The 23506-nt window shown below is 44.9% G+C and overlaps 1 protein-coding gene across 2 annotated transcripts in view; it reads left to right on the top strand.

Moving 5' to 3' along the window:
* Nucleotides 1–23506, top strand: part of LOC144752173 (vascular endothelial growth factor receptor kdr-like) — a 655129-nt gene that overhangs the window by 606445 nt on the left and 25178 nt on the right. For both annotated transcript variants that reach the window (XM_078640102.1, XM_078640103.1), the window contains exon 29: nt 2912–3012. In XM_078640102.1, the coding sequence (XP_078496228.1) occupies nt 2912–3012 (101 nt within the window). The remainder of the gene's footprint in view (nt 1–2911; nt 3013–23506) is intronic.

Raw genomic sequence — 23506 nt, 5'->3', positions numbered from 1 at the left:
CTGCTTTTCTATCAAAGTTTGTAAGCATAGGATAAGCACATTGCCATCCATGCCAAGATAGAAAGGGACAAAGTCCCTTGCCATTTCTTCAGCAAAGTTTTTAAGTTTAGTATTAGCTCTGTTCCATAAACACCGAGCTGTAAAATGACAAAAACCTTTCACCACTCCAGGCACAGTATCACAGCTTGGATCGGTAAAATACTATCCAATCCAACCTGGAATGAATAAAAGCAACCCCTGACCGTATTCCACTATCATTATAGCTCTTCAGAAAGGTTTAGCTTTCTCCAGACACAAGGGAGCACCCAGTGTCTGGAGTGGGGAAAGGCTTTTTGTCATTTTAAAGTCATAACTTTGTGGATATTCACAAAGATTTGCAATGACCTTCCCACTTTACAAAACATACAACTAATTAAGTTAAATGTTGAGAGTGTAGGCGAAGGGTTTAAGGTAAAAGGCTTTCCATGTGAAAAGTATAAGGGAAAAAGACAGTTTTACACTGGATAGTTTCCCTAACCATGTGACCTTGAATTTCATGGTATGTGAACAATTTGCAGGGTAGGTGAAGGGGAAACAGGCCTACACAGTGGAATCTACAGAGATTAGAAGGAACTGAGCCACTTAAATATTAGGAAGTGATATTTCCAATCCTCGCTGTATTCTCCTTCATGATTCAACGACTCATAAGCAGTTAAGTAAAAAGTGGTAAACATAATAGTACATTCAAAATAAAGTTATATATGAGGGCCATAATTCTGCATAAAGCATAGGGCCATAGTTACAACAAAAGTGACTCAGTGCGTGCCGCAAATCAATAGGCTGCACCGCACTGAGTCACTTTCAAAGAACAGGAATGCAATATATTTACAACAATATGGCGCATCTCTGAGCTTCACCCTGTGCTGGCACACAATCACCTGCCATGCGCCGGCGCAGACACCCTTGCACCATGGTGCAAGGATGCCTGCGTCCAGGGGAGATTGTTTTTGTGCAGGAACTTGTCCCTTCCTGCACCACAACAATCAATTGAGGTGATTTCCTCTTTCCATGCGTGCTGGAGAATGCAGCACCCATTGAAAGAGAAAAAAAAAAATTTCTCCTCGTTGCGCCTCGCCTGGGGTGCATTCTGACGCATTTCCAGGTTTACAAATTCTTGTAAATCTGGAAATGCATCAGAATGCATGGGTGTAGCGAGGGAACATCCACGCAACACCCATGCCACGCCCCTTACATGCAAAGTGTTGCGTGAGAAGGGGCAATATTGACAAGCACACTTAAAGCCACGCAGGGCGTCTTTACATGTGCTTGTAAATATTGGGCATCAGGTTCCGACGCTAGTGTGTCACACAACGTGATGTACCAGCGGCGCAAGGGGCTTGTTAATAAGCCCCATAGTGAGAGGAGAAGCGCTATCTCGTGCCTTTTGACCTCAAAGACATTATTATGGCATAAAACTTTCTTTGTCCTAATTAATCAAAAGGGGTTTGGTCTATTTGTTTATAAGGTTTATAAGGTTTTTTATATTACTTGAGGATGCAGCATAATAATAACTATTGAGACACGACTGGAACAAACGACTAGCCCCAAAAAGCGATACTGAACTGTTAACACTTTCGGCGCTCATGACGAGCTGAGCTCGTCATGAAGCACAGTGGAGCTGTGCTAACCGCCGCAGAACGCCCACGCGGGGATAATTCCCCTCCTGTGCGGGGCGTTCCATTGAGTGGTCGGAGTCGTGACGAGCTCAGCTCGTCATGAGCACAGCTCCGCTGTGCAGCGTGTCGAGCTCAGCCACGCGCAGCCTCACTCCCCCCGCAACGCGGGGAATTAGCCCTGCGGAGAAGGGGTTAAAATATAGGAAGTCGAAGTATGTAATTTATATCACATTTGTGTAATAGCTATTATTGACGACATAAAATGTTTTCGCTCATTTTTCTGAAAAAAGATGCAATTTTTCTCCCATTGGCTTACACCAAAGTCTCGAATGCATTTAAGATTTTTGGAAAATTCACAGAGGATTTTTAGAATAGACCTGGGAAGTTGCAGGGCCACAATTTTCCAGTAGTTGTTTTTGAAATATTTTTTGAATTGCTAGGTAAAATAAAATGTGAAAAATTATATGTATGCATTAATGTAACAGAAGTACATTTCAGCATTCATAAATGTGCCAGTCCAGTGTGATTACATTTTACATTTTCTAACTTTTTTTTCTCCACAGGGAAAATACCTTTTTCCCCATGGAGAAAGTTATTGCCTTCCACCCCCGCTGATTATGGTGGAATCCCCTCATATTTTCTCTCTGAATACAAATATATGATTTGAATCTCTCAAGATTTGAAATGTGCCTTAGAGCGGGTTTTTAATAGCAACTAACTCAAAGGTTTGTGGGTAATTACTTTTTTTGCAAGCCCTGTGAGCACCTTTGCCTGACCAGAATATTGCACTAAAAAGATCTAATATTATTTTAGTAAATCGCTTTGCGGGTATACATTCATATTTTGTGAGCCGAAAGTTATGCGCACCTTAAGCCAATTCACCGGATCCCGAATGTGCATAGCAGGTGCTTTTTCATTTTTGATTGATTTTCTGATTTTCCATTTAACCAGTGTTTTATTTAGAAATGCGTGGATTTAAGCAAAACATATTTGTTATTAAAGTGCTCTGGATTTCATGATTTGAAGTTATTTTTCAAATAAAAGATACAAACCCAGACTTCTTCATCTTTCAATAATGGGGTTTTAGTTTCTATTTCCAGCCCGCCTCTGTACTATTGATTACAAATGGTAAATTTATGAAGAACTTAGAATGTCCCATGGCAATAGCAGTAAGGACTCTACTCTGGAATTGGAAGGACTAGGCATTAATAATTGTATGTGTCAGTGATGGTTTTCTCACTTCTTCCTTGTCATAGGAAAGTGAGTCCGACAGCGGAATGGGACTGTCTTCTGAAGAGATGAAGAGCCTGAAACGCATGGAGACCCGCTCCTGGCCCTTTGGGATCATGGCACTTGCGTGAGTATTCTGAAGGCCCAAAGGTCCTCTTTCATCAGTTGACATAGCCGGAAGGATGCTTAGAATTGAATTGTTAATGAGATTGAGGAAGACTCACCAAGGTAGACACCTACATCTCATCTAAGTAGTTAAGTTATTAGATAAACACATCACGCCTATTGATTGCACAGACTGAGTGGTTAAAAGTTTCCGCCATGTAGAAATTGAATAAAATGTGAATAGTTTGAGGGAGAATGCAAAGTGCGGGTTGGTCTATCTTCTTGTCTGTTAGTATGAGGGTGGTAGGGAACTATCCTTTCTCTCTCTTTGATATCATTAGAGGCCAATCACCATACAGCGCTTGCCAGGGGTGTCTTTTGACTCTGTAGCAACACTTTAGAGTGGAATTCGTATGCAGACAGCTTTAAGCACCAGTCTGTAATGATGTTACACGCAAGGAACTGATGGTCAGGCATTTTGTAGCACAGTTAATGGTCGTACCCCCCACAGCTGGAACGTCACTTTGACATTCTATGCTGCTTCTTGTGATTTTACTTGGGTTCTGGATGTTACTGAAGTTATTTTGTAACATATTTCCTGTGATTTCTTCAGCAGTCCAGTGATGGCACTGGCATCAAAGTTCATGCTGCATCACTTCCTGTGATATCACTGGATGCCTAAAGGCATGTGATGTCACTTCTACTACTGCCATCTTATGTTCAATTAAAGCCGGTTGGAGTCAGGTTCCCTTTAAAGATGTGGCACTTGTCTTTTAAACCCCTCAAGTAAATCAATGCACAGCCCTTCCAGCCATCCTGGAAGGAAATACCCCTGTCTGGGATAGAAACAGCGTTACAAGCTCACGTTCGCAAACCAGTTCTCTCCACCCTAAAGTAGTATGCCTACCCGTGCTAGCTCTGGCATGTTTTCATTGGGTTGCCACTGCCAGAGTCCACACTATGATCAAATGATTAACAACACCTGCTAGTGTGGAGGCGGGGGAGAGGGGGGTGCTGGGCTGGGAAGGAATTCACTGCAACAATTAATTTTTTTTTATTAGCGGACACCTTTTCCCAACAATGACATCTTAGATGTTCTATCTGATTTAAAGCTACGTATGAACACTGGGCAGCAATATAAATTTTGAAAACGAATGGAATTGGCAAAAACAAGAATTTTTTTGCAGTTTACATATTTTTATATTTCCTAAAATATGAGAACATATTCATTGTAGTGCTTCCCATCAAAGCGTGAGAGCATCCCCTGGTGCACAGCTCACAAATACTTCTGGTTATCCCAGAATTCATCCAACGTTCACTCAACAAAATAAAGTTAGACTTATTTCGAATTTATTTCATTCATAAGTTTTTGAAAAGTTCATATACCCATAACTAAAGAGCTGGATGTTAAGTGTGTCATTTGCTCTTATCTTACTTTATCAGCCGAGACATTATTGTAGAAACGTTTGAATAGAAGCAAATGTGAGTGCCGAGTTGGCAGCATTACGTTTACTTTGGTGATATTTATGTCACGGAACACTTATGCACTGGGGATATCACGCATGAACACGACTTTGCACAACATGTTGGCTTATAAGGTCCTTGATAACTATATAATGATTATATTTTATGTTTATTGAGACATGTTTTTTGAGATATGACTGATGATTGATATGTGTATTATTATACCTTGTTTCAGCTGATTGTCCCTGATGAAGGTCAAGTAATGACCGAAATGCATTGGACTAATGGATTTGAAATGATTATAATCCTTAAGAAAACAACCATATATGAAATATGAACTTTTCAAAAACTTATGAATGAAATAAATTCGAAATAAGTCTAACTTTATTTTGTTGAGTGAACGTTGGATGAATTCTGGGATAACCAGAAGTATTTGTGAGCTGTGCACCAGGGGATGCTCTCACGCTTTGATGGGAAGCACTACATTGTGATTTATAGCTAAGAAGCCTACGACGAGAGGCGCCACTCTGTCTAGCACGCTCTGAATTTGACGAATGTGGAATTGAAAATATAAACTTTTAAAGGAACGCAGTGTGCCCATACCTCATACTTTTACACGAACATATTCATTGTACCACACTTCAACGGCACTCTGTCTTGAGCAGCAACCGCAAAAGCATCATCTGCTCTGGAAGAGGAAATATAGGCATTTTATGCTACTTTACCCATTGCGTCAGTTTATTTGTGCGTTTTCGACTGTGAGGCCCTTCTTGATGGCCTTCTCTCAATGTCATGTAATATTAACTTTGCGTTACATTAATTTTGACCCTTATCGCACAGACACCAAGCAAGGCTAGACCACTGACCCAGACTAAGCAGAGACTCCTGGAGACTCTGGGGGTCATTAGGATGGCGGGCGGACATAGTCCGCCCGCCATCCTATTGGACTTTGGGACCGCCCGCCATATGGGGGGGGCATTAGGATGCGCCCGCCACTGTGGCAGGCGCATCCTGCATATTTAGCATTGTGGCGGGCGGAGCTCTCAGCACCGCCCGCCACAATACTGAACATGCATGAATGCATCAAAGCGGCAGGCACCGCGCGGTGCCTGCCGCTTTGTTAATGCAAATGCAGGGGGGTACCACAGGTACCCCCCCTGTGCACCCCAACCTCTCCTTCACTCCGGGGCATGCAGGGGGCCCCCGAATTGAAGACCGCATGCCTTTCCGTGGCGGTGGCATCTATCCTGAGCCATCGTAATATGGCTGGCGGTGTCAAATAGACACCACCACCATGTTAGACCTTTTCCGCCCCTGTCGCAAGGCGACCGGGCCGGAAAAGCGGCGGACGGTCTTTCCGTCCTCCGTGGTCACCCCCGCCATACTAATATGGTGGGGGGGCATTTAGCTGAGGATGGCAGGCGGATTGCCCCCGCCAGGCCGGCGGTGGCAATCTGCCCGCCATCCTAATGACTCCCTCTGTCTTTTCATTTCGACATTGCCATGGATGCAACTGTGTGGGTGTCCAATGTGCTAATTGCATCATAATCTAGCCTCATTCTTACCAGCTGACATAGAATACTGCTGCTAGTGAGGGTCAATGCCAAAGCCCAGGAAGGCAATGCTGAAATATGTCAGGAGCTGATGTTTGAAAGATGGATTAGGCTCTAGACCTGAGGCCTCAGCAATTTAGTTTTGGATATGGTGGCAAAATATTAACAGCCGGGAATCAGTGCTTCTGAAGTTGAGGTAGGGTTCCGCCTAGTGGTGGCATCAAGTTACTGCAAAAGGCACAAAAATGTTTCCTTCTTAAAGTGAATCCAGGTGTGAAAATTAAACCTTGTCTGTAGCATTGAAAATCTTTGCACCGTTTGCTAGAATTCATTTGGTTTCACATCTGTGCTCACACATTAAAATCGTGATTACGGCCTATTTCTGACCTGTGGGTGTGCAGAGATTTGTAGTGGATGAAGTAAAATATAATCAAAGGATTCTGACCACACATCCAGCTCTGTGGTCAGGAAGTCCCATTGTAGGACTGCCGGCTTCTTGCAGCCAAGACCTGTGAAACAAAGTCGACAGCCATTATGCCACTAAGATGGCTCATTGATTTAAACACTGGGGACATCTGCTTTGACCTGTGATTCAAATCCCGGTAAGCCTAAGCAGGACATAAATAGTAAACCAGTGAGTGCAGGGCAAACATTTTCTTGCCAACCCACAGCGGACAGTGCCAAATGCCAAGGCTTTCCTATACCAAGGCTGCCTAGTTTTAATTCCACTCATGCCTCTTGCTCATTTCACTGTTTTCATATCTTTCTCTCACTCCTTCTGTCTCCCTTTTCTGCTTCCCTCACGCTGGAAAAAAGTCTGATGATGAAAAAGTAACCAAGGTCCTCACAAATGTCAAAGATGAGGCCCAGTGTGCACCACCTACAACCACCAGCACTTATTGTGTACCGAGGCTTCCACAGTCATGTATACGTCTGCTTTCATTTCCTTTACCATTAATTACCATGTTATCACCCTGCCCCTAGCAAAGTAGCTGAGAAAAAGGTACTTGTTTATAGGTTGGTGAACAGGATGTTGCCTGATATTGTATCTGATCCATTGAAAATGTCATTGACTTTAATGCACTTGTAATATGGTGGATGGGATAGCCATCATCTTTGAGATGGAGTATACAAGGTACTTAATTCACTAACAGTATGCATATCAACTCGAAGAAGGGGACCTTCCGGACCCTCAGCAGCTGGGCTCCAATACAGGCAGAGGAACAGAAACGGCTTCAACTCTCTGAGTTTCAGGAATCTCTGGGTGGTGGAAAACCTATTTACCTCCTTTTTTACAGCATATGCAACATCTTATGTTGACCCCTTCCCCAGTGTCAACATTTGTAATGAGTGTGCTGGATCCTACAGAGTTGTTTCTACTACTGAATATCGAGGCTAAGAATATCAATGCGATACAACAATATCATGGAGAAAATATTTAACATCAAAATATCGAAAGGTAGCGGCATATGGAAGGAGTATAAGTTTACTATTCCTAACTCAGTATCTATGCATCTTGAAGCTATATGTATCGTCAGAGTACATATAAGTGGAGTTAGGTATAGAAAATCTATAGTTGCTTACCTTTTGATATTGTGGATCTGATATTTTAACTTGCATATTTTTATACCTCGAAATTCTAGCTGCAATATTCAGGTGGCATACCTGCAGAGTTCACCGTGTCTGCCATGCTCTTCAAGAAGTGTTAGATCTCAAGCACATCTCATTTGTTTCTTCAGTTATAAAGCAAAAATCTATGCCTACGACCCTCAGTTCCTTGTCCAGTTGGACGATTAGATTTCTTCATCTCAATCTTCTTGGCCCATCTGCTTGCTTGGAGTTCAGGAAGGGGTGAGTTTGAATGTTCTGAAATACAACCCCAACAAAGCATAGATTATGATCTTTGTATTGGTAATCATTCTGATAAGGACAGCAGTGTTGCATACTTCACCACAAAAGTCACTATTAAATCTCTCAGTGTACACTTGAGAAAGATCTTTTATTTTCAAGTTCAGATTACCTTCATATCATCTGCCTGCTGTTTTGCCCTCATTGTCTTAGCCAAGTCTTACCCTATCTTTCACAATTTTTCAATCCCAGCTGGTCTCAGTACATGTCTTGTGTTGGATCTGCACACTGGAGGAGTAGCGGTGCCCACTGCTGCAATTCCGACTGCGAACAGACGTCTGGGCCTAAAGATATCCGCATCGGCGCTTGAGGCCTTCTGAGCGGAAAAGCCGGGGCCTTGCGTAGGAGCGCCTGCCGTCACGGGCGCAGAGTGAGCTGGCGGGCACCCTCTCCCCCATCCCCGGGGGGGCTGGAAGAACTCGGACGTGAGGCACATCAACACCCAATAGCACCCCGAGCACTGTGATGCCGTAATCCCATTTTCCGGCCCGCTGTCTGAAGTCTACTGGCCGGACCTGCCGCGATGAGGCCGGGTCCCGACGACCGGACCGGGAGCCTTGGGCTCCCATCTAAAGGGGAGTGATCCTATGCGCAGGAGCTACAGCAGTGCCAAACCTTACGAGCCAACACCCGCGACCTCGCTTGGGGCCGGGACTGTGTGAAGCATTGCCTGGGACCTTCTGGTGGTGTGGACGGAGACCCGGTGCAGCTGTGCCCACCACAGCAAGACCTTAGAGTGCCGGTGGGCCTCCCCTTAAACCATCCCGGGGGGTCGCCAATCTTAAGCAAAAACATCAGCCTGCGACTGGCGCGGCCCGGACCCTGGAACATTGACAGTTCGCGCCTCTCCATTTGAGGATGACTTTAATGCTGGTTCTATCTTGGAGGGCTATCTCTGCAAACAGTGAAGAGACTCAGAAGGGCCTACATTTGTGAGAGCGGAGCAGACGTTTATTAACTTTCATACTCCGATGGTGCCAGCTGCCGGGGGCCCCTAGTACATTCCCTCCATTCATTGACACTCTCTCCTCGGAAGTGACACTGATCAGGGCCGATCTTACAAAATATAGAGAAACGGTCAAGCAGCTGGAGCTTACCACCGCCAGCCTTGTGGAAGACACTTTGCAGTTGCAAACAGACGTCAGGGAGCTCCAAGTGTTCTGTAAGTTCACAGAGGACAAGCTGGACGATTATGAGAGACGCTTAAGACGCAACAACATCCGCGCTCTTAGGGTGCTGGAGAAATCGGAGGGTCCCGCCACAGACCTGTTAATTGAAAACCTGATCACGACGAAGCTGCAACCGAAGGGCCTGTCCAAGCTGTTTGTGATCGAGAGAGCACACAGGGTGCCCGGGGGTCGCCCAAAGCCAGGAGCCCCCCCGCCCCGTCCGATACTGGCCCGGCTGATAAACTATAGATCTAGAGATACAATTCTACAAGCCGCAAGGGTCGCTCCTCTGATCCACCTGGACAACTCAGAAATCGCCTTCTTTCCCGACTTCACCCGGACAGTGCAAATGCGTCGACGCTCATTCCTGAATGTCAAGCAAAGATTCCGGGAAAAAGGTCTGCTATAAAAATACGCCATGCTCTTCCCTGTGCGCCTGCGAGTTGAGGTCGATGGGAAAACCCGCTTCTTCGACCTACCAAAGGTAGCATCTGACTGGCTGGACAGCTGGAGAACCTCACCGGAAAGAAGCTCCAACGACCATTGAGAGAGATAATGTATCTTTATTGAACGGCTTTTGATCGCTTTGATCCACCTGTTCCCTCCATAACTTGAGCTCCGCTCACATACCTGACACTCAAAGACGTCGAACCATACACCAGTGTATTAAAGTACTTAATAGACTGTGGTCCAAGTATCAACCTTGTAACGCACCTGTAATCTGTAACGGTACGAAATGGGGGTTGACGGGATGCTAAGGCCTCCCCCCACGTTCTTCTTTTAGCAGTATTGTTGGGCGACAGGCACTCTGCATTTAAGAATCATGGGCAGTTCTGAGCCCAGAGTGCAGGGGAGCAGGGTGGAGGGTTGTTGGGAGGGATTGTTTTTTCTTGTTCATTTTTTTTGCGTTATCTTGTTGGTACAGTGCATAATTGGGACGCCAGTAGTTGCGACCTACGTACATGTCAATAGGAGTGCAGTGTAACAAAGAAGTTAAAATCTTAAATTGGAATGTTAACGGGCTGGGGGACAAGATTAGGAGAAGTGTTGTATTGCAATATATTAAGAGACTATCACCGGACATTGTACTACTTCAGGAAACTCACCTCAACACGTGCAAAGCTATGCATAGATGGAGATATTCAATGGTGGGGCACGGCGGCTATGCGTCTAATTCCAGGGGAGTGGGCATCATGCAAAAAAAATCATTCCCCCTATCACTCACGTCCACCTGTGTAAATGACCGCTGCAGATATATGGGGGTCACGGGCACTTGGGAGGGCCGAACCATCACTTTCATGTCGATATACGCGCCTCCAGGGCTGCAGGCTGTAACATTCACTGACCTCAGTGCTGTGCTGCTAATTCTGCCTGATGGACACCTGGTGCTCGGCGGCGACTTTAACTCAATATTATCGGGCTCACTAGACAGACACCCCCTCGCACAACCCTCCAAGCTGTACACTCTTTTTCCAATTTTTTGGAGGCGATGGGGTTGATAAATGGATGGAGAACATACGATCCGGACAAGATTCAACACACTTTTCACTCCGGGGCGCACAATAGTCTCTCCCGCCTTGATTACATAATTGTCCCGGCTCCACAAGTCGCGGATTTCCATGAGATCCAACATCTGACCAGAGGTATTTCCGACCATTCCCCTCTATGCGTCCACATAGTCCTAGACCACACACAAGTTGGACGCGTTGCCTCAATAAATCCCTGGTACCTCAAAAACCCAAAAATATGGAAATACCTAAGTAAATCCATTGACGAATATTTCTTGGAGAACGAACACACCGTTGAGTCCCCGCAAATATTATGGGAAGCTTTTAAAACAGTGGTCCGGGGCCAAGCCCTTTCCTTAATAGCAGGATCAAAAAAGGACAGGATCAAAGACATCTCTGACGTAGAACAAGAGATTTACTGTCTTAAACAAGATGGGAACTCTGATGCCACTCCTGAGGCCCTTCACTCACTCAGTTTACACCAGGACGAATACCAAAATAAAGGGACAAGATAGGGTGGGCCGGATATATGACTCGAGAGACAAGGCTGGAAAACTAACTGACTGGCTGGATAAAAAGGAGCATGCCAGTAGGCTCGTTCCAGAACTTACAGACGCTGACATGTTCCCCATCACAGACCGCCAAGACATAGCCAGGCAATTTGCAGCCCACTTTCACACAGTCTACAGCTTGGTGGCGCCATACCCTGAGACAGATTCCTCGGACCTTATGAAAGATAGTATGGATAGTGCCCTCACCACGGATGAAATAGCGATCGCGATACGAGCGCTGCACTCTCGTAAAGCCCTGGGCCCAAACGGTATCCCAATCGAACTTTATAAGCTCCATCAAGATAAACTAGCTCCATATTTGAAGTCCATGTTTGAAGACAGCCTTAAGCAGGGATCACTGCCACTAGATCAGAGAATTGCAACCATTGTTACAATCTACAAGGAAGGGAAACCCAAAACTGACTGCGCCTCCTACCGCCCCATATCATTGCTAAACGCAGAACCTAAAATCCTACCTAAAGTACTTGCCAATAGGCTGATCAATGTAATAGGGGACTTAGTACACCCGGATCAATCAGGGTTTATGCCAAGGAGGAATACTGCTCTAAATCTGCATAGATTGCACGGGGTCCTGGGCAGGGTACCGACCATATGTGAAGATGCAATCATAGTCTCCCTAGATGCCACTATGGCATTTGATACACTGGAATGGCCTTACCTTTTTGCCGTACTTGCAAAACTGGGATTTGGGCTGACTTTCAGCCGCTGGGTGCGATTATTGTATAGCGCGCCGATGGCTCAAATAGTTGTGAACAACAAAAAATCATAGACCTTCACACTTAGCTGGGGGATCCGCCAGGGATGCCCCCTCTCTCCTTTATTGTTTGCTTTGGCCCTTGAACCTCCTGTGGCATGGATCAGTAAGGATGTAATGATCCATGGCATGCGATGGTCGGCAGACTGGGAAGACCGTATCTCCTTATATGCGGATGATATCCTTCTGTATCTCATGACCCCCCAAGAGATCCCTGATTGCCGTATTCGACATCCTGGAAATTTTTGGCAGATATTCTGGGTTTCGTGTCAACTGGCAAAAATCTCTTCTATATGTCCTCTTGGGGGGCCCTCCTCCGTTACCCTGGAATTGCCCTATACCGATAGTCTCAGAAGGCTTCAAATACCTAGGCATATTCATTTCATTGACCCCTCTGTCAGATACGCCCATAACCTGGTTCCCCCACTGCAAAGACTCAAATGTGACATTGCAAACTGGAAGTTACTTCCGCTCTCTCTAGTGTGCAAAGCGGCCCTATTTAAAATGATGTCCCTACCCCGTTTCCTATATGCCCTACAGAACTCAGCTGACCCTGTCCCAAACTCGTATTTTAAAGAAATTGAAGGGCTCCAGCGAGACCTTCTCTGGGGAGGTAGACCGCGTATTGCTTTACAAAAACTCCCACTCAGCTGGTACGAAGGCGGAATCGGATTACCTGACATAAAAAAATATTACTAGGCAGCACATCTTACAGCAATAAATCATGGCACATAGGGTTGCCCTGACAACCTGGGGTTCCTTATGGATCGTTGGCTTCTTCCGAATGGGGCCTACTCCTGTGCACTATACTCTAAACCAAACAGATACCCACTCACTTGGCCCCACCAACCACACAAATAAAATCTGGCATTCCGCAACCAAGTCGCTCGGCTTGAACAATAAGTTGACTCCCACCACACCTTTATGGGACTCACAAAAACAAGGAGACTTGGGAAATTCCAAAGGCTTTGACAAATGGGATCTAATTGGCATCTCCCACATTAGGGACCGTTGGAACGCAGGGGGCGTGAAACCCTTCGACACTCTCCAAAGTCAATATGCACTGGCAGATTCTGAGCTTTTTCGATACATGCAAGTCCGACACGCTTTGCAAACAGTGTTGCCCCGTAACTCCACTCCATCAGATAGCTCCCCATTAGAGGACAGACTACTAGACGGCCACCCACCCGAAAAGGACATTTCCCTAACCTATCGAAAACTCATTAATAATATGGAAGACCCCCTACTGACACTATGAGAAAAATGGACTGGAGAAGGCATCGAATTAGACGATGAAAGCTGGCAAGCAGCGGTCTCCTCCCCCAAAACTGTTGCAATCCCGGCACGACTCCGACTGGTGCAACTTAAGATCCTGCACAGAATTTACATAACAGGTCCCCAAATGGTTCACATGGTGGGCTGACAGATGGGTCTTGTAGGCGAGGATGCACACAAATGGGCACGTTCATGCACATATTATGGCACTGTGAGCCGATCCAGGAGTATTGGTGTAAAATAACCGCAGTCATTAGTGAAACGTTGGAGGTAGAAGTTAAGCCAGAAGCGCTTAGATGCCTCCTTAACATCTGGGAACCTACCGACCTCAACACTTACACCACGCAATGGTTCACACTCGGCTGCATGATCGCCGAGAGAAATATTGCGCAGCTCTGGGGAGCCTCACATACACCCACAATTACAAATTGGAAGAAAGACCTTGATTGGTGTATGCTAAGAGAAAAAACAGTTTTCATGGCCCGTGGCTGTGCCCGAAAATGGTCTAAGATATGGGCCCCCTGGAATGAATACTGCGGCAACGTATGTACTCCTCCCCGTGATATTGACAGTGATGATCCCCCCTCCACCTGATTTCCAACGAACTATACTATTGTATTTGTATGCTTATTTGATTTCACTGTAAACCCCTTTATTGACTATTGTGAAACTGTACCTCTATGTCGAGTCTGTTTAATAAAAAGATACAAAACAAATAGAGCCGCTACCAAATTTCCACTTCACTTTGCAATCTAACATTTATTATTTGTAGAAGTGGTCTGAACTCCTTCTTCAAGACCCTTACAAACTTGGGTACTGAAGACTATTTTCTCTCACAAAAAAAGAAGATAAATTTGGGGGTTCAGGGCAAAAAAGACCAAGAAGAGAGAAAACATGAAAGGAGCTCGGGCATTCTACTCCTGGGAAAGCCTTCAAGGCCTGAGGAGATCCCATGATACCACACACATGTGGCACTTTATCAACAGCAAAGGGTAGGCGTACTGCCACAACAAATGGAGTGCTCCCCCACGTTTCACAGAGATGCAATAGTCAATGACGACAGATCTATTGGATGAGCTCATGGCAAGCATTTTCAAGAGGCACTTGTGTTAGGGGGGAAGTTTATGAACCGGATGGAGAGGGGATCCTTGAATCTCAATCTCTTAATATAATTGTCAGAAAGGAACCTCCACTGGTCTATGGACCTTAGATTGGCGACATGAAGTGTAAGAAAAGAGCTAGCACCACCAATACATAGTAATGAGAGTGAAACCAAAGTGGCTCCACAGAAACGACAGAATGGATGATGTCAAAACCATGAAGGTTTTATTAGCAATTTAGTCAAAGTTGCAGTGCAATCTTTTATCAGCAGATAAGTAAATTTATAGAATAAGCATTAATATCCAAATGCTCATGTTATCTAAATGTGTGTATTATGAGGAGAAATGCAAATAATAACTACATACAGTGCACAGAATATCAGGTAGATGGGTTCCATAAAGGAGTTTCCCTATTCTAAATAAAGCATCAAACGTATCTGGGGGATTTCTAAGAGAAAGGAGTCAGCATCAGATTCAGGAGATGGGCAAAAGTGCTCAGGCATCAAGCTCAACACCCGGGTAGGGGAAAATCAGCAGAGTTAAGAATAGGTCTTCTCTTAACAAAGTCAAGACAGGGTCTATGGAACACGCAATTAATGCGTGAAAGTAAGTTCTGGAAGTCTCTTCTTATCTGTGCCAATCAAACAGTCCCTAGTTTCCCAGTGTTGGATAAAGATCCATAGATCTGCATGACCTAAGATGTACCATCGGTACGGTGTGCCTGGTACAGAAGGATCTCTGCCACCACCACAGTCTCCATATCCATTGCCAAATTCCATTGAGTTTCTAACAAACGATTCCTTCAGTACAATAACAATAAGCCTATTCTAGCTAACCAAAAGCTTGGCAAAACACCTACAGAGTGAAAAAGAACATGGAACATGCAAGGCATTTTCTAAATATGACCTTTGTGTTACTTCGGCCTGGTTACAAGTTAGGCCAACTTTAATTCAACATGGCTTCTGAGCGAGTGCAGCTAGCATGAGTAAATGCATGGATTACATGGATTACATGGAGTGTGGTTCTACTGAAATGTGAATACATTGGTTACAATTCAGCTAAATATATGGATGGCTCTCACTAAGGTAAAAACAACCACCTACTATATTTGGTTAATACAATGCAAACAAATTAATATGTTAAATACACATTAAGGGCCTGATTCCGATGTGGTTAGGAAAGCATTCCCATCTGGGGCCTGATTCTGATGCGGTTAGGAAGGCCTCCTAATGGCATTTGCTCCTTCCAAATGGGATTGGGAAAGTGTCTTCCCGACCCGGGGCCCAATTATGATGCGGTTAAGAACATATGCTCCCATTGAAGTCAATGGGAGTCCAACCAAATCGTATCTGGAAGCATCCGGATGCATCGTACTCCGTCGGTCGGACTCTCCCGATCCGAGTGGGTCGGAAACCATTTCCAAACCGATTCGGTCTGGAAGCTTTCCAACCCACATCAGGATCAGACCCTAAGTATACATTGCACATAAATGTGTGGAGCCCGAATTTACACTGTTCCAAACCCAGCTACTTATTTAAGTAAATATATAAACACAATACGTAAAGTGTATTGTGTATTGTAATGTATTTCATATTTCATCTGGTTTACAGCATTTCCACATGTTTTTCCTCATTCAAAGGTGCCACTTTTTTGTAGTGCAGCGGGCCCGGATTTTCCACACATTGAAATGACATTTCAGAATGTTTGGAGCAGTATTACTATTTCACTCTAAATAGAAAATGTGTGTTACATGCACAGAAATCTGCTTACAATACGCTATGGCATTTTTTGCATTCATCGTCCTCTAAATCAACCGTACAAGAAAACCGGTAAAAACACATGAAAAATAATCTTATGATGAATGAATGTCATACAGTCCTCCGTGTGCGAAAAAATACAGTGCATACAAACTGTGATATAGTAATGCCAAAGATTTTCAGTACAACATCCAAAACTTCAAAGAGTCACAAATTAGAGAAAGAGTAAATTATGAGGGGCGAGATAGGTGTTTGGGTTAAAGTGTACACATTATGTTGTGTTCTGTGTGCATTGGCCTGTAGTCCACACTGATCTCGGTGCGAGTTTCCCAACCGGCTCTCTTCTTGGCCATACAATACAAACAAGCTTGTCTCAGGCAGAACCACAATGGATGCAAATGTATTTAAAAATATTCCGCTTATCGTGCTTTTACCATGTGTTTTTGTTGTTTCTTTCCTAATTTTTGTTGGCACAATTTTTGTTTCGGAGAGCAAGGTAGTTTTTGCTTTATTTTGTTTCCATTGGCTGCCTTCTTGTCCCAGTAGTTCTTGGAAATTGTTCTTCTCTCCCTCTCGCCTGGTTTGTTGTTCACGACAGACCCTAGTTATGCAACTTTTTATCAGAGTACCCTTCTGGATGACCGCGTTTTACCACCTTTATCACGAGGGTATCCTCCTGATTTGAGAACCTTTGCATTTTGCAATTGATTAGGAGGAACCATACATTCCTAGACTTTTAAAAATGCCCCAAAAAAGTGTAGAAAATGCAGTTTTTGATGGGGAATACACCGCACAAACGCTTAGTCCTATGGCACTCCTAGGTGGGGTTACAGTTGAGGACTTCCTCGCTTTGGGGCGATTACGATACGGCCCGGAAAGGCGGTGACCTTCTTTTGGAGCTTTTAGGGCCTCATCGTAATGGGCCCAGGGCACAAGTCCTAAAAAAAAAAAAGTGGGGGTACTAACCTAGTTAATCAGTATGCAAGTGGCATCGCAGCACGTGCCATTGCAGCGTGTGACATCACGGTGCGTGACATCACAGCAGGTGACATCACAGGAACTGGCATCACAAGAAGTTATATCAGATCTTAAGCCCTCACATACATGTTTAGCAGGTGTATCATGAGTACATTTCAGCACATTTCGAGTATACTTGCAAGAGCACCTGATTTAGGCAGTAGATTCACACTTTTGTACGCTACATTAAAACAATGTTACCTTTTCTCAGCATTAAGCTTTCTATAGCCATAGTGCTGTAAGAGAAATAGTGATATTTAAATTATTAAAACGCCTCCCCTCCTCAAGGGTAATAAGCATATATAAATGCAATTTATTTTGTGCAAATACTGGGAAAGATCAACACATCTGACATCTAATTAGCAGCACCATTTAGTGTAGATATTCAACACCAACCCCTTTTACACTTATTATACATATGTAGGTCCTGAAGAATTGCCACGGTACTAACTGACCAACAGGGCAAGAAACATGTCGACCCAGAGAGAAGAGCACAATATTGAATGAATATCCCTCGTTAGGGCCGGTGCCACTCTATTTTATATATTTCTTTTTAGTAAGGTGGATTACCAACCAGAATAAAACGCATCTTCTTGGAATATCCAACCTTTTTTAAATTACACCCACAGCACCACTCATTATCTACACGCCCACGGGCCACGCACCCCCACTTCATCATACGGCAAAGGAATAAAAGATCTCCGACAAAGAGCCCCTTCGCGGGTGCCCGTTGAGCATTGCAGCGCCGGCTCAACGAGGAGCAGGTCCATATGATGAAGCATGACACCTAGCTTGCTGGGTGTGTGAGGACCCTAGTTCCACAAAAGCGGGATCCCCCGATCCCACTACCTCCTTTCCCCCTTTTCCAACTCACCACCACTAATTAGTTGGTAGGTGATATCCAGTTCAAAGGAACAGCTTCAATTTTCCTACTGTAGTTGATGCCACTGTCCTAGAAAATGTCAAATTTCTAGAGTGTTTTAGTCCAGTTCATACTGATATCCCTCTTAACACTGTCATTTGGAACATCTAATAAATGTTTCAAGCCCTAAACATTTATTCCCACGCAGTTGGTCAATAATCCTATCTAGCAGTGACTCCTGGGCAGCAACCACCTGCACTCAAGTGGAGGTAAAGAAGGTGCCAATGTGGACCTACACTATAGGAATGAACAGATCCTGGGATGTCTCACCACTGTCTCCTTAGGGAAATGTTTTCTCTCTGGCCAAGCCTTTTTCAAAGGAACAGAAAACACTTACATGTCTTGCGAAGTGGCCGAAAACCTCCAACTCCCTCTTAGTAAAAGTGGAATTTATAAGCAGGGCCAACACTTTTCTGCACCCACTCAGACCCGAAGCTCACAACAGTGAAATAGCTTTGATCAGCCCACTACAACTTTAAGGGTCATGGAGAGGTAGTGGTTTAGCAGCAGAGGTAATGCAACACTTCGTAATGGAGTATGTGGGTATACATATTGAAATATTTACTCTGGACCCATTTCAGACAGCCTTACTGCATGTCATTACAGATGTGGAGAGATTATTGCAGTCGTTTTTAAAACAGGGGTAGTTGTGTTTATTATCTCCCTGCCAAATCCCACTGCTAGCTTTATTTTCTTTGCAATGATTATTCATCAGCCAAAGCGGGGAACCTGGAGGCCAAAGAATGCCTATGTCAAGAGTTTATTAAAAATAATATGATAGCCTGGGAATCAGAAGCAAATACAGTATACTGAGCATTATTGGTGAATGTGGTTATAGTGTTTTGCCACGCAAGCGATTAGTTCACAAAGGCATTTTGGAGTACGTAAATTAGTAATTCAATAGTGCTCTTTAAGTCCCTCACAACCCTTTGTGAATTGGTCCCAAAACATCTAAATGGTAACATTCACATATATTACAGCACAATTAGAATACATAGAGAGGACTTTGCTCACTTTGCACTTTTACTAATAGGGAGGCGGAGGTTTTAGGCTAATCACAAAGAAGGAATACTACGTAAAAAAGTACTGCTGTAGGCCCATGCTCCTGTTCTTCCATGCCCTCTACATATTGGACAATTTTCACTCCCCAAATTTGATTCTTTCAATGGTTATTTAAGAAAGTAATTGGAGATGTAAATGTTGATTTTGTTTTTTTTCATATATTTATAGCATATGCTTCATGTTAATGTCGATAGCTGACATATGTTTCAGCTTATAGTAAGCTGTGTGTCTCAGCTGTCTTCCTTCTGTTTCTTAGTCGTGCCACCTGGGTGGACTCGCCCGACTCAATGTGGCAACAGAGGTAAAACCTAGGAGCTCTTGGGATGAGGGTGTGGTCTAGGCATGAGTAAACAACCCATATTATAAAGGTTTTGCAGCTTGAATCCATACAGCCAATTGTGAAGATATATCTCTGTGATGAGAAATATATATTTTAATATACTTTCAATCAATCCATCAGGATTTATAAAGCACAGCTAATCACCCAATAGGGTATCCAGGCGCTTTGCACATAGATAACCGATAAGCATCTCAGGCTGCACTCAGAGGCATGGTTAAGTGAGGAACTGCGAGTCTCTGGAAACAGGAGTGGCAGAATGAATCTCCTTATTGGAATCTGATAAATCCACAGGCGTAATGGTGGTGGTTCCTTTGGAGTGATGAAAGTTTCAGTGCTGTCAAGGAGGGCCTGATTACAGAAGTTGTCATAAGGGGATACGCCGGGTGCATATGTGCCCCAATGGGACACTTAAACATCTAAAGAGTCACACATGCTGGTTTTGCGAGGCATACTGCACTTCTGAGTTGGCACCAGGCACGGCCCATTTGGCGATGTTGCCCACGCTGCATCGCCAAATGTGATGCAGCATGGGCAACGAAATTCGTTTTATTTATTTTTATCGGTACTTACCTCTAATGGTCCATATCCCGCATTTTACAACCCACCACTCTGACCCTCCCCTGCCTTACGTCACCGGCCCAGTATAACGCCCGGCACGAGCCGTGCCTGGTTGGCACGCCTCTATTTCAGCTGGTTAAAAGACTAGCAAGCTAGAGTGGTGGAACCCACACACTATGTTTAGAATTGGTGGCCATCTTGAAGTGGATTTCCACAGCAGCGTTCACAATAATGCAAGGCTGCTCCTAACATGGCGACCATGTGCATTATCTGCTGATTGTCATGCGATATTGTGATGTTGACACCTGAGACATCTTCTCTAGGATGAGGAGCTGTATGCTCACAGTATATTACACTAGACCGTTAACATTACATTTCTACATGTCAGACTTTTAAATACCATGGACCCTACCTTGTGGGCTACAAGGCCTACATGTGGTGAATTATTAATATTCAAATGGGAGGTTTTGAGCTGATTGGTTTATTTTGACAGGTTTCATTGCTACATTCAGACTACAATGGTAGATCAGTGGCCATATTTGCACTTCCATTGTAGTGGATGGCAGAACAGGTGCTGCCAGCCACTAGTGGCATTCAACATCCCGGCCCTGGTACTTCCACGCTTTAGGAGCGATATAAGAGAAAGCCTGTCCTCCACATGCATGTGATGTGTGAATATAGTACCCTGTGGAGGTATCTGGGTGGTTAGTGGAAGGCGACACAATTCTTTAGGTAGGTGTGGCCTCTGTTATATAGTCCCTTGATTGTGTGTGTGAGAAGTTACAAATTAGTGTGTTTGTGTTTCAGGAGCCAATGGAGCTCCTTGAGGTGTGGTGTGATGTGAGTTCTGTGTGAGAATTCGAGGAAGAGTCTGGCTGCCGGGTTCTAGATGGTTTGTAGTTTTCGGGTGAGTTGCTTGGTGATCCCTCCACATTTTTTTTATTTGAGTTCCGGTAAAAGGGCTTGGTGATAAATTCATGTTAAATTGGACCAATATCCTCACCAAGACAGATTTCCATCATGAAGCAAAGGTCAAGATCATTGTGAAGGACTAGAATATGTAAATGTTTCGAGAAGAGATATGAAATGTGATAGATGTTAATGAGGGTGCACTTAGGCTTTGGCCTTGGAAGGATCAGAGGTGTGAAGCAGGAGTGGGTGTTGTTCGCTTAGGTGTGAAGTCATGCTCAGGAGGGTATGGGTAGCCAAAGATAAATCTGGTAAGCAGGGAGGTATGCCACAAGGAAGAGAAAGGGGAAAGAGAAGGATGGGTTGAGGTGTAATGTAGAAGACTGTCAGGCCTAGTAGAGAAATAAGGGGAGAGAGGATGTTCCAGAAGGGACAAAACACGGTTGGATAAGGTGAGGCGAGGAGCAGAAATTAGACTTAAGTTTGATTAAGTGAATCTTTTAGGGTGTATTTGTAGAGGGAATAAAGTGGGAGTGTGTAGAGTCATTTGAGTGAAGAGCTTGATGGGCAGAAACAAATGATAAAGATTAAGTAGTGATTAGAGAAGGAAGCGTGACAGGACAGCGGAGAATCGTGGGTTTTAGCACTGAGGTGATACAACAGGAGGAGGAGATTTTAGGTATCAGTGAGACAGCAGAGAGAGCATGGTTGCGGTAGAAGCCACTGCAGTAGGAAGAAGATTCAGGTGTGATGATACATATGGAAGCAGTAGTGACAAGTGAGAATGCAAGCGGAGTATAGTTGTTGAGAATAGTGAATAAAGCAAGCAGTATTTCTGGGTGTTATGATGTTAAAACAGGAAGATTGTGGTTGTATAAGGAAAGATTTTGATCTGCAAATTAGAGCAGCCCGATGTTGCTAGATAGTGAGAGGTGTATTCACAGCAGGGACATAGGAGCTGGAAGAGAGATGTGAAATTTAGAATAGTAGGGCGAGACTTCAGGACTAGGTCCACTAGTAGCGAAAGGGGTGGTGTAAGAAAAGGAAGCCAGGAGGTGGTAGCACGGCAATGTGTGCTGTTGTATTAGTAGGAGGCCTCCTTAGCAAGTGGAACAAGCAAGAGTTGGGATCAGAAGGAGCCAAGATAGTGGGACGAATGTAGATGTATGCACCTGGTAGAAGAGAGAAGAGTAGGAGTAATGCTCAGTTACTGGAGTAAATTCCCTGGGTGGTGAGTTAGCACAGCACTGGGAAGGTACTGAAAGCTTGTCATCAGTGGGTTCACAGATGGTGATTGGGTGCTGGTGTCGCCTAGGGATATCCCTGGTTATTAGGTATGCGTACTCTGGAATTGAGAAAGGTTCAGGATATTATTTGGTGGCTCAATGTCTACGGCCTACTCTGGTCAAGAAAGGGCGAGAAAGCAAAAGACACACATTGATGGACGGAATGCAGAACAAATCAAAACATTCACTCCCATTCAAGATATCTGGGTTAAATCCATCATTCTTTTGCTCACCATGCCACCCCAGTTTAGACCTGGCCATATACAAATCAGTCTTGACCCTGTGCCTCATGGGAAAAGTCCAGCCCGAACTGCCAAGCCAGGTCCTCCCTGGACCAGAAACAAGCATCCTAGGACCGGTTTCGGGGTTTCACCCATCTTCAGCCAGGATAGCTTTATTCCAGTGGCACAGTGAGCCCAGGACCCACGTCTGGGCCTACCTGGTGCACTTAGGGTGAGAAAGCAAAAGACACACATTGATGGACGGAATGCAGAACAAACCAAAACAGTCACCCTCAGTCAAGAAATCTGGGTTAAATCCATCATTCTTTTGCTCACCATGCCACCCCAGTTTAGACCTGGCCATATGCAAATCAGCCTTGACCCTGTGCCTCATGGGAACAGTCCAGCCCGAACTGCCAAGCCAGGTCCTCCCTGGACCGTAAACAAGCATCCTAGGACCGGTTTCGGGGTTTCGCCCCTCTTTAGCCAGGATAACTTGATTCCAGTGACCTGGCCATATGCAAATCAGTCTTGACCCTGTGCCTCCTGGGAACAGTCAGGCCCGGACTAGCCATAGCGGGCAGCGGGCAATCCCCCGGTGCGCCGCAAGCGTGATGGTAGTTTTTGAGCTCCTGGGGGCCGATTTTGTTAGAGGGTTGTTTTTGCAGCATAGCTGCAAAATCGGGCCTGCAACAAAATCGGCCAAAAACCGGCCCTAGCAAAGCGCTCGGCGGCACCTCCAACCCCCCGAGTGGGGAGGGGGGGCCGACCGAGCACTTTGCCAGGGCCGGTTTCGGTTCCCAGTCCGGCCCTGGGAACAGTCCAGCCCGAACTGCCAATGTGCAACATTCCGTCCATCATCTTGTGTGTTTTGCTGTTCACCCTATGTGGGAAGGGTATGCCCAGACGTGGGTCCCGTGCTCACTACGCCACTGGAGTCAAGCTATCCTGGTTGATGACCGCAGATAGCCAGAAACCGGTCCTAGGATGCTTGATTCCGGTCCAGGGAAGACATGGTTTGGCAGTTCGGGCTGGACTGTGTTCCCATGAGGCACAGGGTCAAGACTGATTTGCATATGGCCATGTCTGAACTGGGGTGGCGTGGTGAGCAAAATAACGATGGATTAAACCCAGATCTGTG

Source organism: Lissotriton helveticus, chromosome 4_2 (assembly GCF_964261635.1).
Source record: "Lissotriton helveticus chromosome 4_2, aLisHel1.1, whole genome shotgun sequence".
Lineage (NCBI taxonomy): Eukaryota > Metazoa > Chordata > Amphibia > Caudata > Salamandridae > Lissotriton > Lissotriton helveticus.
The sequence above is the reverse complement of the archived record's forward strand: the minus strand, read 5'-3'. Positions and strand labels throughout refer to the sequence as shown.